Source organism: Bos mutus, chromosome 5 (genome assembly GCF_027580195.1).
Source record: "Bos mutus isolate GX-2022 chromosome 5, NWIPB_WYAK_1.1, whole genome shotgun sequence".
In the NCBI taxonomy this organism is placed as follows: domain Eukaryota; kingdom Metazoa; phylum Chordata; class Mammalia; order Artiodactyla; family Bovidae; genus Bos; species Bos mutus.
Window position 1 is genome coordinate 54,631,211 of NC_091621.1, and position 26,867 is coordinate 54,658,077.

Below are 26,867 nucleotides of genomic sequence, written 5' to 3' on the forward strand. Positions count from 1 at the left end.
ATGGAAATGCAGGTAGAATTATTCAACATTATCATGTTTGTTATAAGCACCTCCCTCCGATAGTTTTGAACTCTGTACTCTTACAACACAATAGAAAAGAAATGATTCTTTCCTCCAATGACTTAATTTTAGGCATTTTCCACTTTGCTCAACTTAAATTCTTAAGAAAAATGGGCAAATGTGTCTGAGGAGTACCCATTGCATCTTTTAAATAACAGAGCTTCGAAACGGAGCCTAGAAACACACACAATCGTAAATCAGCAATTACAGTAGTTTTTGTCATGTCGTGTTGCAGCACGTTGTATTTAACTGTGATTATGGCATCTCATCCTTACATTTGCCTCACCTCCTTTATCTAGCAAAACTGCAGTATTTCATGCTTCTGGGAAACTCAACCTCTTGGTTGTGTGAAGATCAGTTGTATCTTTTATCACAGCAAACCTCGAAATATCAATGGATTATTTTTGCCACCAAGTAGCAGTGAGTATATTCTTTGAATAACATGGTTATACCATATTATAGTCTGATTTTGGAATAGCAGCATAGAATGACACATTAAAGTATGGCAAGGTGAGTAATACAGTGTAATCGCCAGTGGATGATTTAGGATGGTTATATCAAGAATTATGAGATTGAGCCATCAAGTAGCTAACCAAATGGAATGACCATAGTTAAATTTTCTCTGACTGTGTTTCTAAAGTGGATTTTAGTCATGTGAAAAGTGAGATGACTGCTGCCCTCACTGGATAGAGGGGAGCTGTCTCAGCAACTCATCCCATGATTGGAGCAAAGCTAGGAAGTTCTGGCCTCACCACTGCTCCCTGTAAATGTGCAGAAACCTCTTATACATGGGGAGAGCAAGGGCATGCTCTGGTTTGCACGCTTCTGCTTCTAGAAGAGCAGCTAGATGTGTGGTTCTTCCTAAGACTTCATTTGTGGGGAAGATGCAATCCCATTGTTGCTAAATAAGTGGCACCCTTCAAACCAGCTAAATGCTACTGAGACTCTACTGTGTGGTGAACCTTAAACTAAGTTATGGGAAAGGGGTATAGAAGACACCATGTCCTATAACAGTAAATGGCAAGAACTTTGAAAAGTTGGGAGAATCAGGTTTCTCTGATGCTATAGCCACTTCACTCTCTTGCTATGGCCACTGCATTTCTTATAATGGAATTATTCTAGAAATGAGTTTATAGAATATCAGTCCTTTGTATTTGAAGATTTGGCTTCAGATAATCCTTGGCAAATGAATGATTAAAAACCATGTCTCTTTGTTATAGTCTTCTGGAAAATGCTGCTCTCAGAGCATTCATCATACATTTAATACCTGGATCAATGTTTTTCTTCACTAGACTGTGAACATCACAAGGATGGGGCTCATAGCTAGTTTCCCTACCAATGCTTAGCACAATGTGGGGAGCCCAGATGCTCAGTAAAATTGGATGCTTGGATAGATGGATAGGAGGTAGGAGGAGAAAGGGATGACACAGGATGAGATGGTTGGATGGTATCAACGACTCAATGGATATGAGCTTGAGCAAGCTCCAGGAGTTGGTGATGGACAGGGAAGCCTCGTGTGCTGCAGCCTATAGAGTCACAAAGAGTCGGAGATTACTGAGTGAACTGAACTGATAGATGTACAGATGACTAGTGAAGGTAACCTACTGGGATGAAAGTTATTACACCTACTAAGTGGTTAACTTTGTCCCATTGGTTAACATCTAGCGTGATTTTATTTCATTAAGAACATTGTATTAAATTCTCTCTATATAGTGTGCTAGCCTACTTCCTAGTGGTCTATGGGTGAAATTGCTGTCTTTCAAACTAATTATTTCAGTACTAGAGGAAAGACTGCATCTCCGAGGGCAAAGGAAAGGTAGAATGTCTCTGTAACCAACAGTGGGCTCCCCACTGTTAAGACATGTCCTCAGCTAAGTTCTCTAGGGATACATTCCATTATCCTCATAGATTAGGCATAGAATCTGGGGGTCAAAAATAGTTCTGGCTCTTCTGGAAGTCTCAGTTTCTTCAACACATGTCAAAACTGCTTCTGACTCTTGGGATAAGCTTTCCCCTCTCTTGATAGGGTCAAACCAGATCCATGCACTGGTTTTGGAAGGACCAGATCCTTCTCCTAGCCATTCTATTCCCATCATGAGAGGAGATAAGCTCTGCTTTATCTTTGCCACTTCCGTATCATTTTCTCAGATATATTTCTTCACTACATCTATTGTTTGTCTGACTCCTCCCTATAGAATGAAATTTCTGTAAGAATAGGAATCTTTGTTTACTGATAAATCCCAACCACCAAACATAGAGTATTACCTTTCACATTGTGGCTAATTCTATTCCAGGAAGTCCTGAAAAATATTTATTCACAATAAGTAGGTAACTATTTTTTCTCTGCCCAGGCACATTTCTGTGCTTTAGGAAAGAGGATTCAGTTTCCAGGCTGTAGGAAACTATTACCCTGGAGAAGGAAATGGCAGTATTCTTGCCTGGAGAATCCCATGGACAGAAGCCTGGCAGGCTACAGTCCATGGGGTTGCAAGAGTCAGACACAACTTAGTGACTATACCACCACCACCACAGAAAACTACTAAACTCATTTGAATTATGTATTGAACTACTGCATCATTTATTCATTCTAAGAATATTTCAATACCTCAGAAGTTATAGTGTGATTTTTTGTAGACCTAATATTTCCTAAAATATTTCCAGGAGCATCTACCTACCAAGGTTCATATTAACCAGAACCAGGAAATTAAATCCTCTCACCTTAGACAAAAGTTAAATTACAAAGTTATAACTTTATTAAAATCTACCTTTATGTTTTAGTGGGTACACGTGATTAACAAATTCAGGGTAGGATTATGACAGGGTTGTTTTGGTAGCAAAATATAACTATTGTTTCATATATGGCATTGTGTAATTCATGTGTAAGTTTGTGTCCAGTTAAAATAAGATAAAATCTAGGTTATTAAATGCATACACTGTGAAAATTTCTAAGGCTTCTGATCAAGGAATTGAGACCCATCATGTGGTCCATATTAAGTGGGTGAGTTGCAGCCGCACAGTGCTATCTAAGTTACCAGCTGTGCTCTTCCAGAATGAGGTGTTTGCTGAAAGCAATTTCCCATTAGTTAATCTGCCATTGTCTGTTATCTTTAAGGCCTAAGTTCAATTATCAGGAGTCTGACATTTTTTGTCTGGACGTGTAAAACTGCCAGTTAGTCTTTTGCAATTTAAACTTTAATCTGCTAACAAATTTAAAAAAAGGTGTTGGACTCTTTTGCCAAATATTTCATTTAAATGTTGCTAAACTAGACATTTTCAAAGGTGGCCTAATCCCTCTGGTTATCATCTCTAAGTTTAGAGGCAAATAGCTATTAAAACCAAATGATAGTGCTAAGAAAAACATAGCTCAGTTAATATTTGCTCTAATTATAAGAATTTGCAAGGCATTTCTGAGTACATTTTGCATTTTCTTTGTGAGCTTGGTGGGTTCTTGTTCTTTCTCCCATGGTACGCAGTAGAGGTTAGTATACCCAAACAAAGGGTTCCTCTTAAGAAACTCCTTAAATTTTGCTAAGGGACAATTTATTCAGAACAGAGTAGCTCAAACATTGAAGCAAATGCTCATCTCCTTGATTATTTGCCGTGTTATTCTAAAATGAATACCTGAAAGGATAATTTGATTTTTGTGTATTCTGAGTCACTGTCTTGGAGATGCCTTCAACAACTATTTGACCACATTAAATGAAGCCTGGGTAGCTCACTTTACAAGGTCTTGCCTACATGAATATGTGTACATGACCTTTTCATTATGTCTTAAAAAACCAATGTCTTGTGTTTTTTAAATAATTTAACAAACACCTTGACTTACATATTTGAGTCAGTAAAACACAGACTAGTTTTGGGTGTGTGTGTGTGGATAAGACACAGAGTAAGACAACTGTTAATAGTTATAAGAGGAAAAACTGTTCACATCAGTTCTTTCTTCTTTGGGGAAAGGGGAGAGGGGTTGAGCAAGTGTTTTAAACCAGATGATGGTGACCCCTGTAACAATTTGGGTTTGGATGGGAGACTCCTCATCCTAACTGGACGCTGTCTGCTCTCATCGATGAGCATGGTACTTCTGGAAGTAAAGTTGGTTACTCCCTGCTGGCTCAGCTGGTAAAGAACCCATCTGCCAATGCAGGAGATGCAGGAGACTGGATTTGATCCCTGGGTCGGGAAGATCTCCTGGCAAAGGAAATGGCAACCCACTCCAGTATTCTTGCCTGGGAATTTCCATGGACAGAGGAGCCTGGCGGGCTACGGTCCAGGGGTCACAAAGAGTCAGACATGACTGAGCACACTCATGCTTCATACTCAAGTCTTAGTTCCCAGGCCTAACATTGTTAGTCATGTCTGAGATGTCCACAGACCTTCTCTTTAAGACTTTATAAACTAAAAATGTAATCGATTAAAAAAAAATGAAGTAGGATTATGAGAAATGAGAAAATCTCATATCCACAGTTTTCAAATAATATGAGTTTTCTGTGTGGCACCCCTATGCTGAGTACTATGCATGCCTAATTTTATTTAATCCTCACAAAAAACTGAAAAATAGTATTCTTATTGTACAGATGAGGAAAATGAAGCCCAGACAGGTTAAATACCTTAGGTGACATAATATATCTCATAACTAGAGGTACCTGACTTCAAACACAATTCTGACTCTAAAACTGCCTAACAACCCCAGACTTGGCATTTCAAGTATAACCAGTCCTTTTGGTAATTTGAATGGATCCACCCACGAGACCACCTAATCCGGCTTCCTCCTTCTAAGAGGTAATGCTCTTCCACCCTACGGCACAACCTTCCTTTCAAAGCTATTAAGATTCTTTACATATAATAAAAGATGCCCTTTCCCCTTTAATTTACATTAAACAGTAGAATACTTCTAACATTTCTGATTTATGTGTATTTCCATTAAATAAATTTTCTTCTTTCTTTCTCTTTTTCTGTTTACTTCTGGACACACATAGGTGGGGCTTGTTCCCTTTAACCATCGGAATCCAGGAAGACCAGGTACCCCGAATCATGTTTCTCAAACCTGGCTCCCCTTTAGAATTATCTGGGGAGCTTGAAACAACAGCAGTAACTGAAAAGAACAACCCAACCCATCCCCCCAAACCATTCCTATCACAACTTAGTTCAGTTCAGTCGCTCAGTCCTGTCCGACTCTTTGCGACCCCATGGACTGCAGCAGGCCAGGCCTCCCTGTCCATCACCAAGTCCTGGAGTCCACCCAAACTCATGTCCATTGAGTCAGTGATGCCATCCAACCATCTCATCCCCTGTCGTCCCCTTCTCCTCCCGCCCTCAGTCTTTCCCAGCATCAGGGTCTTTTCAAATGAGTCAGCTCTTCGCATCAGGTGGCCAAAATATTGGAGTTTCAGCTTCAACATCAGTCTTTCCAATGAACACCCAGGACTGATCTCCTTTAGGATGGACTGGTTGGATCTCCTTGCTATCCAAGGAACTCTCAAGAGTCTTCTCCAACACTACAGTTCAAAAGCATCAATTCTTCTGTGCTCAGCTTTCTTTATAGTCCAACTCTCACATCCATACATGACTACTGGAAAAACCATAGCCTTGACTAGACAGACCTTTGTTGACAAAGTAATATCTCTGATTTTTAATATGCTGTCTAGGTTAGTCATAACTTTACCTCCAAGGAGTAAACGTCTTTTAATTTCATGGCTGCAATCACCATCTGCAGTGATTTTGAGCCCCTCAAAATAAAATCTGACACTGTTTCCACTGTTTCCCCATCTATTTGCCATGAAGTGATGGGACTGGATGCCATGATCTTAGTTTTCTGAATGTTGAGCTTTAAGCCAACTTTTCACTCTCCTCTTTCACTTTCATCAAGAGGCTCTTTAGTTCCTCTTCACTTTCTGCCTTAAGGGTGGTGTCATCTGCATATCTGAGGTTATTGATATTTCTCCCGGTAATCTTGATTCCAGCTTGTGCTTCATCCAGCCCAGTGTTTCTCATGATGCATTCTGCATATAAGTTAAATAAGCAGGGTGACAATATACAGCCTTGATGTACTCCTTTTCCTATTTCCTATTACCACTTAAGCCAACAGTTAAATTCATGAGTGTTAGAGCTGAGCCTTCAGTGTACTTTTCTAGCTCCAGCTTTTTATTTCAAAAATGTTCAACCTACAAAAATGTTTCAGAATAGTTTCAATGAACACCCAACCATGTACTTTTCACCAGGATTCACCAATTTATCAATTTATTTTCTCTTTTCCCTCTATTGTACTTACATATACACAAAAAATGTACAAACATATATTTCTGTCCTTGTTTTTGAACCATTTAAATGTTAGTTGCAAATATCATGACACGTTATCTCTAAATGCATTGACATAGATCTCCTATGTTTAACAACACTCTCAGATATAACCATGGGCTTCTGAAGTGGTGCTTGTCCCACCTACCAATGCAGAGATGCAGGTTTGATCCCTGGGTTGGAAAGATCCCCTGGAGTAGGAAATGGCAAGCTGCTCAATTATTTTTGCTGGAAAATCTCATGCACAGAGGAGTCTGATAGTCCACGGGGCCACAAAGAGTTGGATGCAGCTAAGCACACGTATACCTAACCACACTACACACAAGCATCACATATAGAAAATTTATCTACATATCCCACTATTATTGAATAATAATTTAGTATTTATCATCTATTTAGGTTATTTTTAGGCTTTGGTAAGTACAGACCTTGCTCTTGTGAACATTAAATCAAAATAGGCCACAAAGACCTAAATATGAACTAAAATTATAAAATTCTTATTAGAAACTATAGACTACTCAAACAATTCTTAGTTATGACACCAAACGGAGAGGGCAATGGCACCCCACTCCAGTACTCTTGCTTGGAAAATCCCATGGCTGGAGGAGCCTGGTAGGCTGAAGTCCATGGGGTCACTAAGAGTCAGACACAACTAAGCGACTTCACGTTCACTTTTCACTTTCATGCATTGGAGGAGGACATGGCACCCCACTCCAGTACTCTTGTCTGGAGAATCCCAGGGATGGTGGAGCCTGGTGGGCTGCTGTCTATGGGGTGGCACAGAGTCGGACACGACTGAAGTGACTTAGCAGTAGCAGTAGCAGTATGACACCAAAAGAAAAAACAAACAAGCAGAAAAATAATTAATTGGATTTCATCAAATTAGAACCTTTTGTGTTTCAAAGAATATCAAGAAAGTAAAAATGCAACCCACAGAATGAGAGAAAATATTTATATCTTTTATATAAGCATTTTATATCCAGAATATATGAAGAACTCTTGCAGCTCAGTAATATAGACAATTCCATTAGAAAATGGGGAAAGAATCTGAATATACATTTCTCAAAGATATAAAAATGGCTAAAAGATATATACACCTGAATGCAGAGTTCCAAAGAATAGTGAGGGAGAGATAAAGCCTTCCTCAGTGATCAGTGCAAAGAAATAAAGAAAAACAATAAACTTGGAAAGACTAGAGATCTCTTCAAGAAAATTAGAGACAACAAGTGAACATTTCATGCAAAGTTGGGCACAATAAAGGACAAAAATGGTATGGACTTAACAGAAGCAGAAGATATTAAGAAGAGGTGGTAAAAATACATGAAGAACTATACGAAAAAGATCTTAAACCCAGATAACCAAGATGGTATGATCACTCACCAAGAGCCAGACATCCTGGAATGCGAAGTCAAGTGGGCCTTAGGAAGCATCACTACAAACAAAGCTAGTGGAGGTGGTGGTTGAATTCCAGTTGAGCTATTCCAAATCCTAAAAGATGATTCTGTTAAAGTGCTGCACTCAATATGTCAGCAAATTTGGAAAACTCAGCAGTGGCCACAGGACTGAAAAATGTAAATTTTCATTCCAATCACAAAGGAATGTTCCAAAGAATGTTCATACTACTGCACAATTGCACTCATCTCACATGCTAGCAAAGTAATATTCAAAATTTCCAATTCAGGCTTCAATAGTATGTGAACCAAGAACTTCCAGATATTCAAGTATTTAGAAAAGGCAGAGGAATCAGAGATCAAATTGCCAACATCTGTTGAATCATAGAAAAAGCAAGAAAATTCCAGAAAAATACCTACTTCTGCTTCATTGACTACACTAAAGCCTATGACTGTGTGGATCACAACAAACTGTGGGAAATTCTTCAAGAGATGGGAATGCCAGACCACCTTACCTGCCCTCTGAGAAATCTGTATACAGGTCAAGAAGCAACAGTTAGAACTGGACATGGGACAACAGACTGGTTCCAAATTGGTAAAGGAGTACCTCAAAGCTGTTTGTTGTCACCTTGCTTATTTAACTTATATGCAGAGTATATCATGCAAAATGCCAGGCTGGATGAAGCACAAGCTGGATCAAGATTGCCAGGAGAAATATCAATAACTTAAGATATGCCAGTGACATCACCCTTACGTCAGAAAGGGAAGAAGAACTAAAGAGCCTTTTGATGAAAGTGAAAGAGGAGAGTAAAAAAGCTGGCTTAAAACTTAACATTCAAAAAACTTTAAGATCATGACATCTAGTCCCATCACTTCATGGCAAATTGATGGGGAAACAGTGACAGTTTTATTTTCTTTGACTGCAAAATCACTGCAGATGGTGACTGCAGCCATGAAATTAAGACACTTACTCCTTTGAAGAAATGCTATGACCAACCTAGACAGCATACTAAAAAGCAAAGACATTACTTTATCAACAAAGATCAGTCTAGTCAAAGCTATGGTTTTCCAGTTGTCGTGTATGGATATAAGAGTTGGACCATAAAGAAAGCTGAGCGCTGAAGAATTGATGCTTTTTGAATATGGTGTTGGAAAAGACTCTTGAGAGTCCCTTGGACACCAAGGAGATCAAACCAGACAATCCTAAAATAAATCAGTCCAGAATGTTCATTGGAAGGACCGATGCCGATGCTGAAACTCCAATACTTTGGCCACCTGATGTGAAGAAGTGATTCACTGGAAAAGACCCTGATGCTGGGAAAGTTTAAAGGCAGGAGGTCAAGGGGACAACAGAGGATGAGATGGTTGGATGACATCACCAACTCGATGCACATGAGTTTGAGTAAGCTCTCGGAGTTGGTGATGGACGGGGAAGCCTGGCATGCTACAGTCCATTGGGTCACAAAAAGTCGGACACAACTGAGCAACTGAACTGAATAAGCTCATGCAAAGATACTCATTGTAACTCACCATTAGATCAATGTAAGTCAAAACCATGAGGTATCACTCCTATCTATTCAGATGGTTTAATCAAATAGATAATAAGAAGATTTGACAAGAATATGGAGATATTGGAATCTTCATACATTTCAGATAGGAATGTAGATGATGCAATTTTGGAAAACAGTTTGGCAGTTCTTCAAAAGAGTAAACATAGATCACTAAGTGTGCATATGTAAGTTGCTTCAGTCATTACAGCTCTTCCTGAGACTAAGTATTGTAGCGCACCACGTTCCTCTGTCCATGAGATTCCCCAGGCAAGAATACTGGAGTAGGTTTCCATGCCCTCCTCTAGGGGATCTTTCCGACCCAGGGATCGAACCCATGTCTCTTATGTCACCTGAATTGGCAGGTGGGTTCTTTACCACTAGAGCCACCTAGGAAGCCCCTAGAATCACCATATGTCCTACTTACTCACTTCTAAGTATATCCAAGAAATGTGAAAACATATGTCCTAATGAAACTTGTACAACAATAAATATTCATACTAACATTATTTAAAACAACTAAAAAGTGGAAATAAACCAAGTGTCCATCATTTGATGAATGGAAAAATTGTGGTATATGCACACAGTGAAATATTATTTGACTATTAAAAAAACACTGTGAGAGGACTTCCCTGGTGGTCCAGTGGCTAAGACCCAGCACTCTCAATCCAGGGGACCCAGGTTTAATCCATGGTCAGGGAACTAGATCCCATATGCAGCAACTAACGATCCTTCATGCTGCAACAAAGAGCAAGTGTGGCCAAACAAATAAACAATTTAAAAGCACAACACTATGGTAAGTTGAAGAAGTCATGTACAAAGGACTACATACTGTATGATTTCATTTATATGAAATATCCAAAACAGGCAAATCCATAGAAACAGAAAGTATACTAGTGTTTGTACAGCTGGAGACATCGGGCAGACATGAACGGTAACTGCTAATAGGTATGGGTTTCTTTTTTGAGGGGATCAGATATCCTAAAATTGATCATGGCAATATTTGCACACCTCTATGAATATACTAAAAAAATGTTTAAATGTGTGAATTGTATAGTATGTGAATCTCAAGAAAGCTTTTAAAAAATGGGACTAACATTTACTGTTTTGAGTGTTCAGTGAAGCTTTTCTTTGCAGCTAATGACAAGTCTTGGGAATAGGTATTTAGAATAGCTGAAAAGTTCTGTTTAAAGCCATCTTTTTCCTTCAGAATTTCTAACTAGTGCTCTCTCTTCACTGATGCCATGAGACTTTTTTTCAAAAATGACATATTCTTTAACAAGAGTCTAGAAGTGAAGGAAGCAAAAATTTTCAATAAAAATTCTTAACTACCGACATACTCTATCATGCATGTGAATTCAGACCATTCCAATGTAAACCCCAGTAGCACTTTTTCTAATCCCATGTGTATTTGTTTCCTGTTACTGCTGTAACAAATTACCCCTAACCAAGTGGCTTCAACAACTCAATTCTCTTAGCTTGTAGTTTAGGAATTCGATGAAATCTCTCTGAATTAAAATTAAGGTGTCTCCAGGGCTGCATTCCTTCTGGAGATTCTGAGGGAGAACCTGTTTACTTATCTTTTCCAGTTTCTAGAGGTCTTCATTATTTCTTGGTTCACGTACCCTTTCTTGAAGTTCAGAATCAGCAATGGGTAGTCAAGTCCTTCTGATACTGCATTACTCTGACCTAGCTTCCACTGTCACACCTGTTCCTCTGCAACTTGTCTATTTCCAAAGGACCACCTGAATAATCAAGGATAATTTGCTAATATTGAGGTTGGCTGATTAGCTGTCTTAATTCCTCCTTCCTGTATAACCTAGTGTGTACACAGGTTTCAGCAATAAAAACTTGGACATCTTTGGGAGGGCATTATTCTGCCTATTACAACCTTTTCTAGGAGTGTGTATAAGTCAAGGTGATGGAAAAAGCCTTATGGGTTCCTGGTGGTTTGATTATTCAGCAAAAGAGGATTTCTCTTTTGGGCAATGTGCTATATAGAAAATGTTGGCATGAGTAAAGGGTTGTTGTTCAGTTGCTAGGTCAGTTCCAGCTTTTTGTGACCCCATGCACTGCAGCATGCCAGGCTTTCCTGTCCACCTTTATTTTGTAAAGTAGAGAAAAGGCTATTATGGACTGAGGCCTGTTCTCGGGCAATTTTAGGTGAAATAGATGTAGAAATTAAGAATTTGGAATACAATTGATTGCTTTCAGGGCTTCCCTGGTGGCTCAGATGGTAAGAATCTGCCCACAGTGTGGGAGACCTGGGTTCGATCCCTGGGTTACAAAGATCCCCTGGAGAAGGGAAAGGCTACCCACTCCAGTATCCTTACCTGGAATAATTCCATGGACAGGGGAGCCTGACAGGCTTTCAAATTATTCTGGTGGCAAAACCGCTAAAAGGCTTCCCATGACCCTGGACCCCAGGTAGATGATCCTTGATTTGGGGCATTGGTTTCCAGTCTTGACTGATTTTGCAATTATCTGAGACATTTGAAAAATACCATCAGATTTCCAGGCTTTAATCTCAACCTTCAGAATCAGAAGTTTGGAAAACAGAGATAGAAAAGATGATTTGAATAATTTCTTCAGTTGATTCTGATATTTAGCCAGATTTGATAACTATTGGCTTGAAAAATAAAGAGACTTGAATAAGTAACGATCAAAGATGTATGTGTTCACTAGCTTTTTCTATTATTTGCTGGTTAGTTTTGAAGGTTACAGAACATTTAAATATGACCTAGAGCTTTGTTCAGTCTGACCTATGTGGAGCCAATAGAGAAATCTGAAGGTATTATTCTTACTTCCAAGTCATCAACCCCCAACCACAGAAAACTAGAACCTCTGGATTTCCGCCCCCCCCTTTAAATGTGTATACTCTGACATTATAAGTTATGTCTTATATGAGTTTACCTTTGTTAAATAGTCATAATGTGATTAACTAAGTTATTCTTATCCCATAGATGTAATCGAAGAATACAGTAATGCTTGTGATCACTTTGTGTTTATACCAAAGTATGATATATACCCAAATGTGGTTATAATTACTATCTAAAGTCTATGAATTAGCACATTTTCCACATCTTACCAGCAAAATGCTGATTTTTATAAGTTAGTTTAATAACCGTTCTAGAAACGAGACGTCTTTTAACAAAAGTATGCAGTTAATCAAGAGGACAATAGTTAATCATTGAACATGTGCCAAAAGGTATATCTTGAAGACTAAAATGTTGCCTTTTCTCTATAGATATCATTCTACAGAAAGAAACTCAGGAAGGAATTCCACCCCCAACCCAGAGTCAGGAACCTCTAAAACCTCAGGAGAATATATCACGACCCATTCACCATCCTTTAGTTTTAAAAACTAACTTTGAGGAAGAGGAGGAGGAAGAAGGTGAACAAAATGGTGAATAAACTTTTGTCACATTTATAGTGCACATTCAAAAACTTCATGATATTTTCTGCATACTTGTTTAACTTTTAGAAGTTTATAATATATAAGACATATTTTGGTGAGAAAATAGCTTTAATTTTATTAAATATATTAAATTCATTATGTTCTAATTTGTTCGACATCTACACATATATTTATGATTGTTTGGATTGAAAGTTTTTTGTTGTATGATGGCTAGAAGACAGATCTCATGTTTAAATATGCACAGTTGCTTGTAAGTATACTAATAACATGTTTTATTTGTGTATAAATTAACACTGATAATATGATTTATATAATCATATAAATTTATATATAACATTGTCTGTTTATATGTAACAACATTGATATACATAAGTGTCAATCTATCTGTCTCACATTTAATCCTTGAAGCTATAGAGATCAATAGAGTAGTTTGTAATGTGTAAAGCATTATCATCTGCATTATCCCAGTAATCCTTGCCAGCATAAAGAAGACTAGAACCCAGGTCTTACACTGTAGTCCATCTTATTCCTCCCATATCACCACAGCACTGCAGTACCAATAAGTATGTACAAACAAGTTAAACATCCAGAGAAATAAACTAAGTCTGTCTCTGCCCTGGAATTTGTCATTGTATGGAGACTCAGAATGTGGGCACATTGAAAAGACTGAAATGTTACATTTTTTTCTGTAGCTATCTTACTACAGAAAGATAATTAATAGGGAATTCCACCTCTGATCTAGAGTCAGAACCCCCTGAAACCTCAGGAGGATATATTACAACCCACTCATCATCCTTTAATTTTAAAACTAACTTTGAGGAAGAATAGGAAAAAGGAGATGTGCCACTTTCTGCTGTTTAGCTCTGTCTCCTATCCCAACATCCTCCTTCTCCAGACAAACATAATCTCAAATGTGAACCTATACGTCCAGCCTCTCATCTCAAGACACATATAATGTACAGTCATTTTTCTCTTGACTGATTCTTTCTAAAACATAAAATATAGCAATAAGAAACATTTGTTAGTACACAAATTATTGACTTTAAATATTTTTAAAACAGTAATCCATTTATGAGGACAATGTGTGGGATTTTTCATTCTGGTTTATAAATTTTCAGATTATTTGGCTTTGGGACAATTTAATTTAAAAAAAATATATCCTATAGATGCTTCTAGTTTATGGACAAAGACTCCTGAAGAAATTGAAGAAAAAAGAGCAATAAAGGAGATGTGTTATAAATCTGGTAAGAAATCAAACATTTGTATATTTTCTAATATTTGATGTGAGAAGTGCACTAACCATTGATTTTCTTGTGGGAGATTAGGTGAATACTACAGAGTTCATACTCCTTCAGATATTTCATCATCTAAAAGCATAGCCTCTATAGTGGAAAAAGAGATAGAAAAGTCTTTGGAAAGTGGCAGTGAATTGCAAGAAGGTAAGGAATGAAAAGGAAGCTTTTCAAGGTGGTGAATACTTGGTGTGATAGGCTGTGGATTATTAAGTGTGCACTGGAGTTAAATGACAAATAATACATCAGAATTGAGAGTGAGAAGGAAGTGATTTTATTGCATAACCTAAATTTAATATGAAAAGCTGCTATTAATGTAATCATGTTTTCCCAGAGGAACCACAGAATGAATAGACTACATAAACCATGGTGACACTACATACCCCATGCAGTCATTCTGTAAATAACTTGGTTTTACCACTTCATTTGTCTATGAAAATAAATCTCCCTGTAAAACAAATGTAGATTTTTTTTTTTCATAAGTAGAATGGACAACTTAGCCCTAGAAGGACAAAAGGGAGATCACGGAATAATGTTAGTGGCAGGACAAGGGTATATTTGTTCATTGAATGAGTGCTTCCTGTGTACCAGCCAATTTCAAGGGCAACACAGGTGAATAAATATAACGCTGTGCCTTTTATGGATCTTATGTTCTGGTGAATCTGACTTTTCTGTTGGTGAATGTTTTGCTCTTGAAGGCAAGATAAAAAGAACATTGTTTTCTGGATATAAAACAAGGAACTCAGAGAAAAATCCATGGATGCCATGGGTTTAAGTAGTTTTCTTGCCTCTGGGATGAGCTTAAACAAAAAAACCTTTATAGCAGTAAGCGAAATCAGAATTCTTTCCTCCTCTTAGGTACCAAAAAAATAGTTGGAAAAGATTCCCAGGATCAAGATGAATATAAGATAAAGAGTAGAATGTCTGTCTTGCAAGTATGTGTGGCAAGCCATTTAAACATATATGGCAGTAGGTGGCAGCAACATACTGTCAAATGGTAGAACAGTCGAAAAACCCAAGCTGATAGGTGGGGGCCATCCAGTGAAGGACAGATTGTCCGAATTACACAGACAAGGGCTTCCCAGGTGGCACCAGTGGTAAAGAACCTGCCTGCCAACGCGGGGCACACAGGAGACATGAGCTTGATCCCTGGGGAGTGGAGATCCCCTGGAGAAGGAAATGACACAGACAAGAAAAACAAAACAAGGGCAAACATGTTAGCAATGAGTATTAAAAATGTCAGATAGAAAGACAGTTATATGCGTTTTCACTTTATATTATGGTTTTAAAAAGCTTTTTATTTTTAAATAATTCCAGTTAATTCATGAACCTTCTTTACCCAGATTTCCCCAAATATTGGCACTTTACACATTTGATTTTTTCATTCCCTTCCTCTCTCTCTCTCAATATACACATTGTTGTTATTTTTTTTCAAATTGTTTGAGAGTAAGTTGCAGGCATACATAACTCTCACACAAATGTGGTATAAATACCAATATCAGAAGATTACTAGTGATATTATTTACAAACCAAAAAAAAATTTCACTAATTGTGCCATTAATGTTCTTTATACTAAAATGAAATCTACCTTATTTAGAATCCAGTTCAGAATCACAAGTTATATCAGATTACCATAGCTCCTTTATTCTCCTTTTAATATTTTATTTTAGGAGAAAATTATCTAAAAATGTATAAAGAGAATGGAGAGACTTTAATTATCAGTATAATTAGCATTTTTCAATCAGTGAAGTGAGTGAAGTGAAGTTGTTTAGTCGTGCCTGACTCTTTGCAACCTCATGGACAGTAGCCTGCACCAAGCTCCTCTGTCTGTGGGATTTTCAAGGCAAGAGTACTGGAGTGGGTTGCCATTTCTTTCTCCAGGGAATCTTCCCAACCCAGGGATTGAACCCAGGTCTCTCACATTGTAGACAGACGCTTTACCGTCTGAGCCACCAGGAAGTAGATCCTAATACATTTTACTCAGTTTATTCATGGTGAGTAGATAAAAACAAAAGAAATATTATAAAATTCATTATATGTCACATCAACTAAATTAAATATATATACACTATAGCATTAGATTGCTCACATTTTTTAACTGCCACTTGTTACGTTATCCACATAAGAAAATAAACTTCCCTTCTGCTTTCCTGATTATTATAAGTTGGCTTAAAATGTATATAATTATAATTTTATTGTTCATGAAATCACTAGACAAACAATACTTCGATTAACTTTTAGATTCTTTACTATCATCATAAATTCTATCAGAAACTTAGATAAGCACCTAATGGTTTCTTGAGTGATTTCTTTTTTTTTTTAATTTTTAGGGGATGGTCTGACAGTTCCAACAAAATTCAGCCTATTTGAAAGGCAAGGTGAAATAAAAGCATCATTGGACAGGAAACCAAGGACTGACATTGCTGCTTTTGAAAATGGAGGTTAGTTAATTTATTACTGATTGATTCTGAGTATATCACCATAAAATACATAGTTCTGAGTTTTTTCTCTCATAAGCAACTTGTTTCATCAACGTCTTTTTGATATTTTATCACTGACTTTGGATAAGCTCCTTGAGGCCAGGAATTGTGTATAATCAGTTGCTCTCTGCAGTAGAATTCCTGGCACATGCAGTACACTTTGTAAATATTTGTGGAACAAATGGCTTTGTGTTTAAACAGTTGAACGGCGATTACATGTATAGAGACGTTGTTTATAAAATGCACAGGTGACCGGAAGCTAACATGCTGGGACAGTGAGTCGAATGTAAAGAGGCAAAGGCAAACTGTGATAATCGTAGCCTCTTGCAGTTAAGTCCAAGACCTAACTGGTAGGTTTTCTTCAAGTTGGGAAAGACTTGATACGATACAGATTGTGAGGGAAAAATAAATGCTTTTGTTGGCCACAAAGTTTCAAAATGATTAAGTAACTTGTGTCAGCTACCAGATAGCTAAGATAAACTTACATTGCATTATTAGGAGTACTAAAGAAAAATAATTAAATGCAATAAGTCATTTAAAATATTCAGTAGACTATCTGACATATAGAAAGATGCTGTATAAAAGTCATCTATTATTGTATTAGTTCCACTGATTTCTATACAGGGTAGTCCATATTTGAGAATTATTTTTAAACAAGGATACTTGAAAACAAGTATTCTATGTTAAGAAACAGAAACTTGTATGGTGAAGATCTGAAATTAAGTATTTAAGTACATTTTAAAGCACCTGTGGATATTTATCCTGGAAAATAGATCTTTAGGGAATATGAAAACTGCTTTCATACACTTGAGGATATTATATGGAAAGCAATTATATTTATTGAGTATCTCTAAAGTGTGGTAACGGAGAAGGCAATGGTACCCCACTCCAGTACTCTTGCCTGGAAAATCCCATGGATGGAGGAGCCTGGTAGGCTGCAGTCCATGGGGTCGAGAAGAGTCGGACACGACTGAGCGACTTCACCTTCTCTTTTCACTTTCATGCATTGGAGAAGGAAATGGCAACCCACTCCAGTGTTCTTGCCTGGAGAATCCCAGGGACGGGGGAGCCTGGTGGGCTGCCATCTATGGGGTTGCACAGAGTCGGACACGACTGAAGTGACTTAGCATAGCATAGCAAAGTGTGGTAAAGATTGTTAGATGGAAAACTGTGTTGACTGAATTTTCTGACAATTACCTGTAAGTGTACATACTGAATATTCATATACATATATATTAATCAAAACATATATGATATGTATAGAGATGGCAATAGTATCACTGAGAAGTATTTAAATAGTGTTTCAGAGGAGGAGTATGCTGTATTGAAAGATAGCTTTGTACAATTGTTTGCCATTGTTGCCACTGACAGTAAGTTATTGTCCTAGGAGGTGACTGCTACGTTCCACAGAGAATCATATTTCTTGGAGTAGATGAAAATGAAGTTTTAACTGAAGAGAAAGAAAGTACCATATCAAAATGTTCAAATGCTAAAGGTAATGAGCCAGTCTATATTTTGATCCATTTGTGACTTGTTTAAATAAGTTCAAAACGTAAAATTTGATTGTGTTATACAGTTGTAGAAACCAATACAAGAGACAAGGTAATAAATAAAAATACACACCAAAATATACTGGATAGGAGTCAGGGTCCCTCCGTATCCAGTCCTGGCTCTGTCACTAATTATTCTCCTGTAGAGCTTTATCTTTCTTACCTTCAGTTTCCTTATGGGAGAAACTAGCCTGTTGGACTACACAATTGCTGAGAATCCTCCTGGCTCTAAAGTCATTGGTTCTCTCCAATGGTAATATCCAGCTCTCTTTAGTTTTTTTTTTTTTTTCTCCCAGCTTCTAATATTCAGTGTGATTGAATTTTCTTAGAAAGCTTTTGTGAAGATATATATACTGAGAAGAGTACTAATCTCATGCTGACTTCCCGCTTTAGGATTATTACTAACTGTAGTCTGAGAATAATCCAGAGACATGTTAATATTGTACATTTTCTATAGGTTTATGCTGCCTCTACCTTGCTAAGAATCCCCCAGCTGGGACCTTGGCTGGGCAGCTCTCTAAGCCACAGACAGAATAGCTGTCCTGTAATTAGAGGACTTCACCTATTCTCCATATAAATGTTAACCAATTTTATCTACTGTCTTCTCCATCATTAAATAAATATTCTCAAAGACAGGGAAAGACACGTGATCAAACTCTTCCTATGGAAAACAATAGGTAAATCTCTCCTCCTCTCTTTTGTTCAGTCCATCAAAAAACACACCTCTAACTTCACAAATAACAGTAGCCATCATTCGCGTGTGGCTGTTAACACTGAAGTTAATCAAAATTAAATACAATTTTAAAATTCAGTTTTTCAGTTGCACTAGCCATATTGCATGTGCTCGGTATTCACATGTGACCAGTGGCTATCGTTTCAGATGGCACAGAATGTTTCCATCATTGTAGAAAGCTTTGTTGGATTGTTCTGCTCCAAAGCCTAGAACAAGTGAAGTGTTTTACAGATATTTTTTCATCCTTGGTTTAAATTGGCATGCTTGGAACTTCCCAGACGGTCCATGGCTAAGACTCCGTGCTCCCAATGCAGGGGGCTTGGGTTCAAACCCTGGTCAGGGAACTAGATCCCATATGCTGCATCAAAGATCCCATGTGCTGCTACTAAGACCAGGCCAGCCAAATAAGTAAATGAAATCAGTAATTTTTTTTAATTGGCACATTTGATATAAAATTGATAACCCTTTTTTTAAAAACAATTTTTTTTGTATGGAGGTATTAAAAATATTGCCACAAATACATATTTACCTATTGAAGATAATGGCTGTATTTCAAATTTTTAATGTTTTGATACTGACAGATTTGGAGGACTCAATGTGCTAACTAGGGAATTTCAGTGGTGGGTTCTAAAAATTAATATGCATATATATTTTTTAAAGAGCATAGATGGGCATATATATGCCCATCATATAATGCTTGCAAAGTGAAATACCAACAGAAATACTTCTTTTTTTTTTTTATTAATACTGACATTTTATTTTCTTAATTTGCTTTAAAAGATAACAAGGACAGCCCTCATCCAAAGCGTTCCCTAACTACCCGACTAGTACCTACAACGCATGTATTAAATGCTACTGAGAATATCAGTATGAAGTGCAGAGAGGACCTTTCTTCAAGTGAGACATTAGCTCTATCACTTTTTGGCCTTAGATATATTTGTCTTACCATGGATTTGTTTTGCTTATTTGAAATAGAATTTTTAAAAAGAAAGAAAAAAGGATGGTTTGAAAATTATTCAAGATTAAGAATTAAAGACACAATAGTCTTCTACTAACTCTGACAATGAATTGTGATGTGGGTCCTAGTAAATTAAATACTTCCCCATTAGTTTAATTTAGGTATTAAAATTGATAATATAATACTACATTCTTAGAAGATCCATTAGTATGATATTTTAAATTTAACCTGTTGTGGGATTCATTGACATATTTTTTAAATTATCTTTCTTTTTTTTTTAATTTTTCTTGATTTTGCTTCTCCTTGCCATTTAGTACTCTAAGCCTCTTCTCTTGATACAATCAAGACTCATGAATCTTCTTTCCCTCCCTCCTTCCTTCCTATTTCATTTGTTGAACCCCTGTAATATTCTTCAACCCCAGCTGGGCAACGAAGAGAACCATGGTTTACCTCAGAGGAGCTTAGTTCAGTGACACTTGTGAAAAATATAGTTTCCAAATTCTAGGAAGGGGAGCATGCGAGTAAGGATGGAGCATGATGTTTGGAGAGGAGGCAGTGAATCAGGGCTTCACTGAACGCTTCCTGCTTAAGCTGAAGATGGGAGCTAGGGCAAAGAGAGATTTATTAGCCCACTATAGAGAGCTAATGCAATCTACATAGTGATTTTGATATTCATTTTTACTCTGGAGAAATGTACCTTAGAAATTCTTGGAAAATTGAGCCTGCACATAAAATTTTCCATGTTAAAACAAGCAAGCAAGAAGTGAATAACTTAGTAATATTAGCACTTACAAATTTTGATTATTGAGTCTTGTTTCACCAAACTATCCATGACCCCAGCTTAGAACAATAAGATAATATTCACTAAAAGTATTTTACACTAATCCAACTTCTTAAGAAGTAGTAGTTTTGGCTTAAAAAGTAAAGAAAGATTTATGTTCACAATGACAATTCTAAAACTACTAAAAATAACATTATAATGAGATATATAATTATATTTGGATTGTAATTTTATGTTCTTTAAAAGGATCCACATATTCCTTTGGACGAAAAGCATCTTTCCTCCAAAGGAATGTTACTTATTGAAAGTTTTCTCATCAATCAATTTGATGAGAAAAATCAAGATAGAATCTTTTTGGTACTTAAAAATAAATCACCCTTTGTTCTAGAAAGTAAAGTATTAGGGTGGTACATTTTTTTCCTCCTTGCTTGACATGTGAATGCACAGATATGTAATTAGTACCTACAGTAATTTTCAGATGAAAGCATCTCCTTAAAAACTGTAAAAATTTGTAACTTCTTTAAGTGAATGATGTCCATCCAGTGATGAAGCCTCATTTTAAAGGTGTGAAAAAAAGAAAATGGATATATGACGAACCAAAGAACTTTCCTGGCCCAGGGATGCAGAGAGGTAAAGTGTCTCTATATTTGGTATTCCTGAATTATAATTTGAAAATAGATTAAATAATATTTTCTAGCCAACAAACAAGGCAGTATCATGCACCATGTATTTGAGATGTCAATTCCTATAAACCTAGTTCTTTCAGCTTACATTATCTTCCATCGTGCTATTAAACATTTAAAGCACAGTGCATTAATTACAGGTGTGAAACCAGCTTGCTTCATCCCTTGTTCCCTTTCCCCTTTCCTTTATTATAGCAGTACAGGCTTCAAATCCCAAAAATAAAATGAGTTACCATCGGAATAATAAAAACAAAAATTCTGAGAATGCATCCTATATCCATGTTCAGAGAGATGCTGTCAGAACTGTCTCATTGAATGCACCTCCTCACGGCAGGCCTCCACACGGGTCCTACAATAAAGCTGATGTTAACAAGGAACCCAAATTCAAGCTCTGTTCAGGTGAGGTTCTACACTTACATAACTGTTGATTCATGTCTGTGATTTGCATCCCTGTGGGACCAGCTAATCTTAGCTTCTCCCCACCCCTTCCCTTTCCAGGCCATCACCACCATAACATCTTAGAAAACTAGTGAGAGGATTTTGTCCATGTGTAGGAGTACACATGGTTTAAAGGACATTGGAGAGAACGTGTTAGGTGCAGATAGCTTGTCACTGACCCTCTCTAGAGTTTTGTCTCAGAGCACTGCACTTTGTTCCCCCTGGATGGCTTTATTTCACTCTTGAGGATTGTTTTTGAATGGTTGACATTTTCTTGTTCCACCAGCTGCATTGTTCTGTTATCACTTTTTGGCTACTGCCTTGGTTTTTCTTTAGGCCTTCATGATTACTTTCTGAAAAGGTTAGTTTGGGGGTTAACTGCAGTATTTTTGACAACCGCTCATCTCTCCCATCCATGTCCAGACTGCTTTTAAATCATTCCATCATGTAATAGGCCAAGTCATAGTGTATGTGTCAGGAAGTACAAGGCCCTGAGGGAGGAGGGAACCAGATTTATTTTTTAATCCCTTGTCTCAGATGAATTTGGTTCTTTTAAAGCTGGGTTTTGATTTTCTCAATTTAACAAAAGGTCACTCAACTCCCTGTAATTTTGTTTGTATTTGCCTGTTTTTGCCTCTAGTCAGTGGAATTCTGATTGTTGTATACTTCTTGAAGCATAAGTAAAAAACTCTGTGTCTATCTTTGGTCCTTCTTTTACAATTTACATAGAAGCTAGATTTTAAATTATTTTTCTTCTGTTTGTTTTCAAATAGAATCTGTATGGATTTATATACATGATTTTATTTATATTTACTACTGTTGTTGTTTAGTTGCAAAGTCATGTCCAACTCTTTTTGCGACCCCATCGGAGAAGGCAATGGCACCCCACTCCAGTACTCTTGCCTGGAAAATCCCATGGATGGAGGAGCCTGGTAGGCTGCAGTCCATGGGGTCGCTGGGAGTCGGACACGACTGAAGCGATTTAGCAGCAGTAGCAGCAGCATGGACTGTAGCCTGCCAAGCTCCTCTGTCCATAGGATTTCCCAGGCAAGAATAAAGCCCTTTACTTCTATTATCATTTTATTATTATTTTACTGTGAGTGGACATTTGTGAAGAATACAGTGACTACCGGACAGTTAGATGCGATTGTCTAGATTTGTATTTGGGGGGCCTCAGACCTTCCTTTCCTTCTTTCCTTCTCTCCTTCCTTTCTTTAGTTCTGCAAATATTAGCAGAATTATATGTAAAATCACAGGAAAGCCAGACAATGAAATATTTTGATCACGTACATATATCATACTTTAGCTTAGCCTCATGGGAGCAATTCTTATTTGAGGAACTGAACAGCCAATTAAGAGATGTGTAACCACGGTCATTGATAACTTAAATGGTCTTAATAAGACTTGTATCCCTGATTCCTTACCCTTGAAATGGTAAAATGAATTACTTAGAGACTAGCTTCACCTCTGAGAATAATAACTTTGAAATACACCTGGAATATGATTTTAACATTATAAAATATTTAATTCCTGTTTCCTTTTTCTCTCAGATAAATATATGTCAACATCATATAATGGTTCAGCGTGGCAAAAAAGAATTCCTTTTTCAAAAACGTATTCAAAAAATGAAAAGATATATACAGGTAAATATTTACTAGTGGTTTTAATGTATCATATAACTCTAAAATGAATGACAAGTTTTAAGCTCAAGGAACATATTTTAGAAAATTTTCATGATATATATGAATATAATTACTTGGAGTTTAGAAGAGATCTCATCGACTAGCAATTTTTTTTTTTGCCTTTTATTTATATATTTAATTGGAGGATAATTGCTTTACAATGCTGTGTTGGTTTAATTTTACCTTTTTTTAAATTAGGTTTTTCTTTGCTTATTTTTATTTTATCAGAAGTCTTTTGATATATTTCTCTCCTTAGCCAGAAGCATAGTAGTTTCAGCAATTATATAATCTGTTAAGATGCATTCTTTGTTGAACTACAAAGCAATATATAAGATCATATTTTGACACAAAATATTAAAGCCCTGCTATATCCTGGCTAGTGAGTACATAATGGCTAGTGCAGGCTGACAGGGCACCTAAGTTGTAGTTTCCAGCCTGGGAGGTTCAAAGTGACTATGGTCTCTGTTTTGTGCTCTTTTCCCTGGGAGGGTGTAGGGATTCTGGGGACCTCCTGAGGGTAAAGGTTTATAGAAGCTCCAACCTCGGGTTCCAGATGTGGTTCTTTTACTAAAAAGCTTGGTGTCTTACCCCAGCTTATTCTGAGGCTTGCTCAGTAGGTTTGAAAGATCACACAGGATAAACTGGTTTCAGTTACTTCTTAGAAACATGAAACTTTCAGAAAAACTCCTAGGTAGAGAGTTCCTACCTAAATCAGTAGCCTAGAACTTTCAGAATCATCTGAAATTCATAAAACCTTATACAAGAGATTCCCAGAATAATCAGAATACATCCAGACTAGAAACTGTACACTTCCCAAAATAAAGAGCCAGGATCTTCTAAAGCAGTATTGCCCTATAAACTCTTCACTACAACTGTGATGCAGTATGTAGACCTGTACATATATTTATAGGTCTTCCCTAGTGGCTCAGATGGTTAAAAAAAATCTGCCTGTGATGCAGGAGACCTAGGTTCAATCCCTGGGTTGGGAAGATCCCCTGAAGAAGTGAATGGCTACCCCTCCAGTATTCTTGCCTGGAAAATTCCGTGGATGGAGGAGGCTGGCAGGCTGCAGTCAGTGGGGTCACAAAGAGTTGGACACGACTGAGCAACTAACACTTTCATATATATTTATACTGGAGTCAATCGCTTTTCTTTTTTTCCCGTCTCTGCATATGTTACTACAAGAGAATGCTACTGCAGTGCTATTTGTTTATATTTCATCTTAAGCTCATGTGGGCTGCACTTAATTTTGTGAGGAAAGAGGTGAAAAGCCGGTGAAAATCCTAAATAAAACTACCAATTGTTAAGCCATGTCTTTTTCTCCCATGATTTCCTTGTGGGTGGGATGTTTCCACCCCTGTCCCAGGGACAGCTCCTGTATTCCGACAGCCTTCACCTACATAGTTAAACATGAATCACCAAAGGTTTGGGAGGGAAGAGGGGTCACTTCGGAATATGAAACACGTACCATCCCTGTATGTGACAGGAATGCAAGCTAACAAAACTGCTTTATTCTTTCAATTTTGGAGAGCATGGAGGAAGGTACGTGAAACAGACAGCAAGAGAACAGAAACTTTGTGGAGCCTCATCTTTCACCACCTCCAGCTCCGCCAGGGCCCAGGGGTAGAAAAGTCAATGACAGAATTTCCCTTGAATTTTTAAGAATCAGAGCATAGAAAGGACCTGCAGTGTACTTCTCAGATGCAACCTAGGGGGAAAAACTTTGGAGAGAATTTCTCAATGCCCTCTGGTGATGTGGTTGCAGGGAGGGTAAGCCCGTCTAATGCTAGAGGGTTGGAGACAGAGCCTCTTGAAATTGCCAAGCTCCAAGTTTGCTTGGGAGGGCATTACGTATTCCTGTGAGTTTCAAGTAAGAGTGAGTTTCTGGGAGAGAGGACTCATGGGTGTACACAGAGTCTCCTGGCTGGGACTGAAGGGATAGCATCAGAAAGATGCCTTTGTGATTGGGTTCTCTTCCAGGGGAGGACTCAGCTGGAATCACAACAGATTTCCAGGGAGTTGATTAGAAACCAGGCCATCACTCACTGATCAAACCTTTGTTACTTGAAGGATGGTCTGAGGGCCACCAGCAATGACATCACTTGGGAGCTTGTTAGAAATATGGAATCTCCATCTCAGACTTACTGAATCAGTATCTGCATTTTAACAAGATTCCCCAGGTGATTAGGATACACATTAAAGTTTGAGAAACCTTAGACTATGTTATATGGGCACTGTTCCCCAGCATAGGACCCAGACCTTGTTGAAACCCAAGATTGTTGAGATGACATTCTTTTCCTAATGGTCACACAGCAGCAGCCATTCTCCCCAGTCCCAACCCTGCATGCATGTGTGCTAAGTCACCTCAGTCATGTCTGACTCTTTGCGACCCTATGGACTGTAGCCTACCAGAATACTGGAGTGGATTGCCATGCCCTCCTCTGGGGGGTCTTCCCAACCCAGGGATCAAACCCAAATCTCTTATGTTTCCTGCACTGACTGGGTGGGTTCTTTACCATTAGTACAAGCTGGGAAGCCCAGTCCCAACCCTAGAAATTAGGATAAACAGCAGGAAGGTAACGGAGGAAAAAAAAAAAAAAAAAAACAAAACCAACCTGGGAAAGAGTTTCAAATTTGAATGTGATTGAAAGATACATGTGAAATAACTGTGGAACCACTGAATTTGGACTAAGTTTATAGGCACAGGACTAGATAAATTTTCGACATCAGGCTGAATGGGAATTTAGAGTCAAGAAATTAAAAAGGCTTCTAACAAAATAAAGTTAGTTTTCTTATTTGCCTAAGGTTTGGCTGGGTAATGTGTAACCCCTAAACACTTCCCCTTTGCAGTTGTTGTTTTCCCCAGAATAGGGAGAGAAAGGTTAGTTTGTGTTTTCTCGCCTGCACTTCCTGCTAGGGCACAGTGGAGAGATTGCAGCATTTCCCAGTGGACAGATGGCCTGTGGAGAGAGGAGGCAGAAAACACGAGCTGCCACTAGTCTGTTCCTCTGAGGAATACCTGAGCGCCAAGGCCAGAGGAAGTGTAAATGGGTGAGAGGAGCCCTTTGGGAAAATGTTTTTGGACGCTCTGAGGATAATGCAAGAGGAGAGGAAAGTGTGTCTGTGAGAATCGAGGAAAGGAGCTGAAGGCAATTAGAGATGTCATTGTCAGCCTTCCCTTGAGGCCACATGTCCTTTCCGATAGGGATATAGCTGGTTGACTGGAGGTGCCTGTCTGCACAGAAGGCAACGTTCATTCTCTTCATTCTGGGTGCCCCATGGTGCAGCCTTCTGTATAGTAGTATTTCTATTCCTTTCTATCCTCCCCTTCATCTAAATTCAAATCATAGCAAGCTTTGGAAAGAAATGGAATTAATTTGAATGGCGTTCTGAAAATTTATGAATTAAAACAAGCTTAGTTTTTGTTTTGTCTTAAGATTTATGGGACGTAATTAACAAAAGAAATGCAAAATGTTTGTACCCTGAATAATGCTGAAAAAGAAAATAACTGAAATATGTTTTGTGTTTCATTATTAGAGCCAAGAAGAAATGGGAGCAAGTAA

The 26,867-nt window shown here is 37.7% G+C and overlaps 1 protein-coding gene across 2 annotated transcripts; it reads left to right on the forward strand.

The window, feature by feature from the left end:
• C5H12orf50 (chromosome 5 C12orf50 homolog) lies at positions 1-26,867 on the forward strand. Of its 2 annotated transcripts, XM_005910924.3 has the most exons (12): positions 1-12; positions 360-480; positions 12,537-12,695; positions 13,874-13,951; positions 14,033-14,146; positions 16,330-16,440; positions 17,867-17,974; positions 19,543-19,659; positions 21,027-21,131; positions 21,380-21,583; positions 23,173-23,265; positions 26,842-26,867. In XM_005910924.3, exons 1-12 carry the CDS (start codon positions 1-3, stop codon positions 26,865-26,867), a joined length of 1,248 nt encoding a protein of 415 aa, XP_005910986.1. The 2 variants fall into 2 exon arrangements, with proteins under 2 accessions (XP_005910986.1, XP_070226105.1); XM_070370004.1 differs by lacking the exon at positions 19,543-19,659.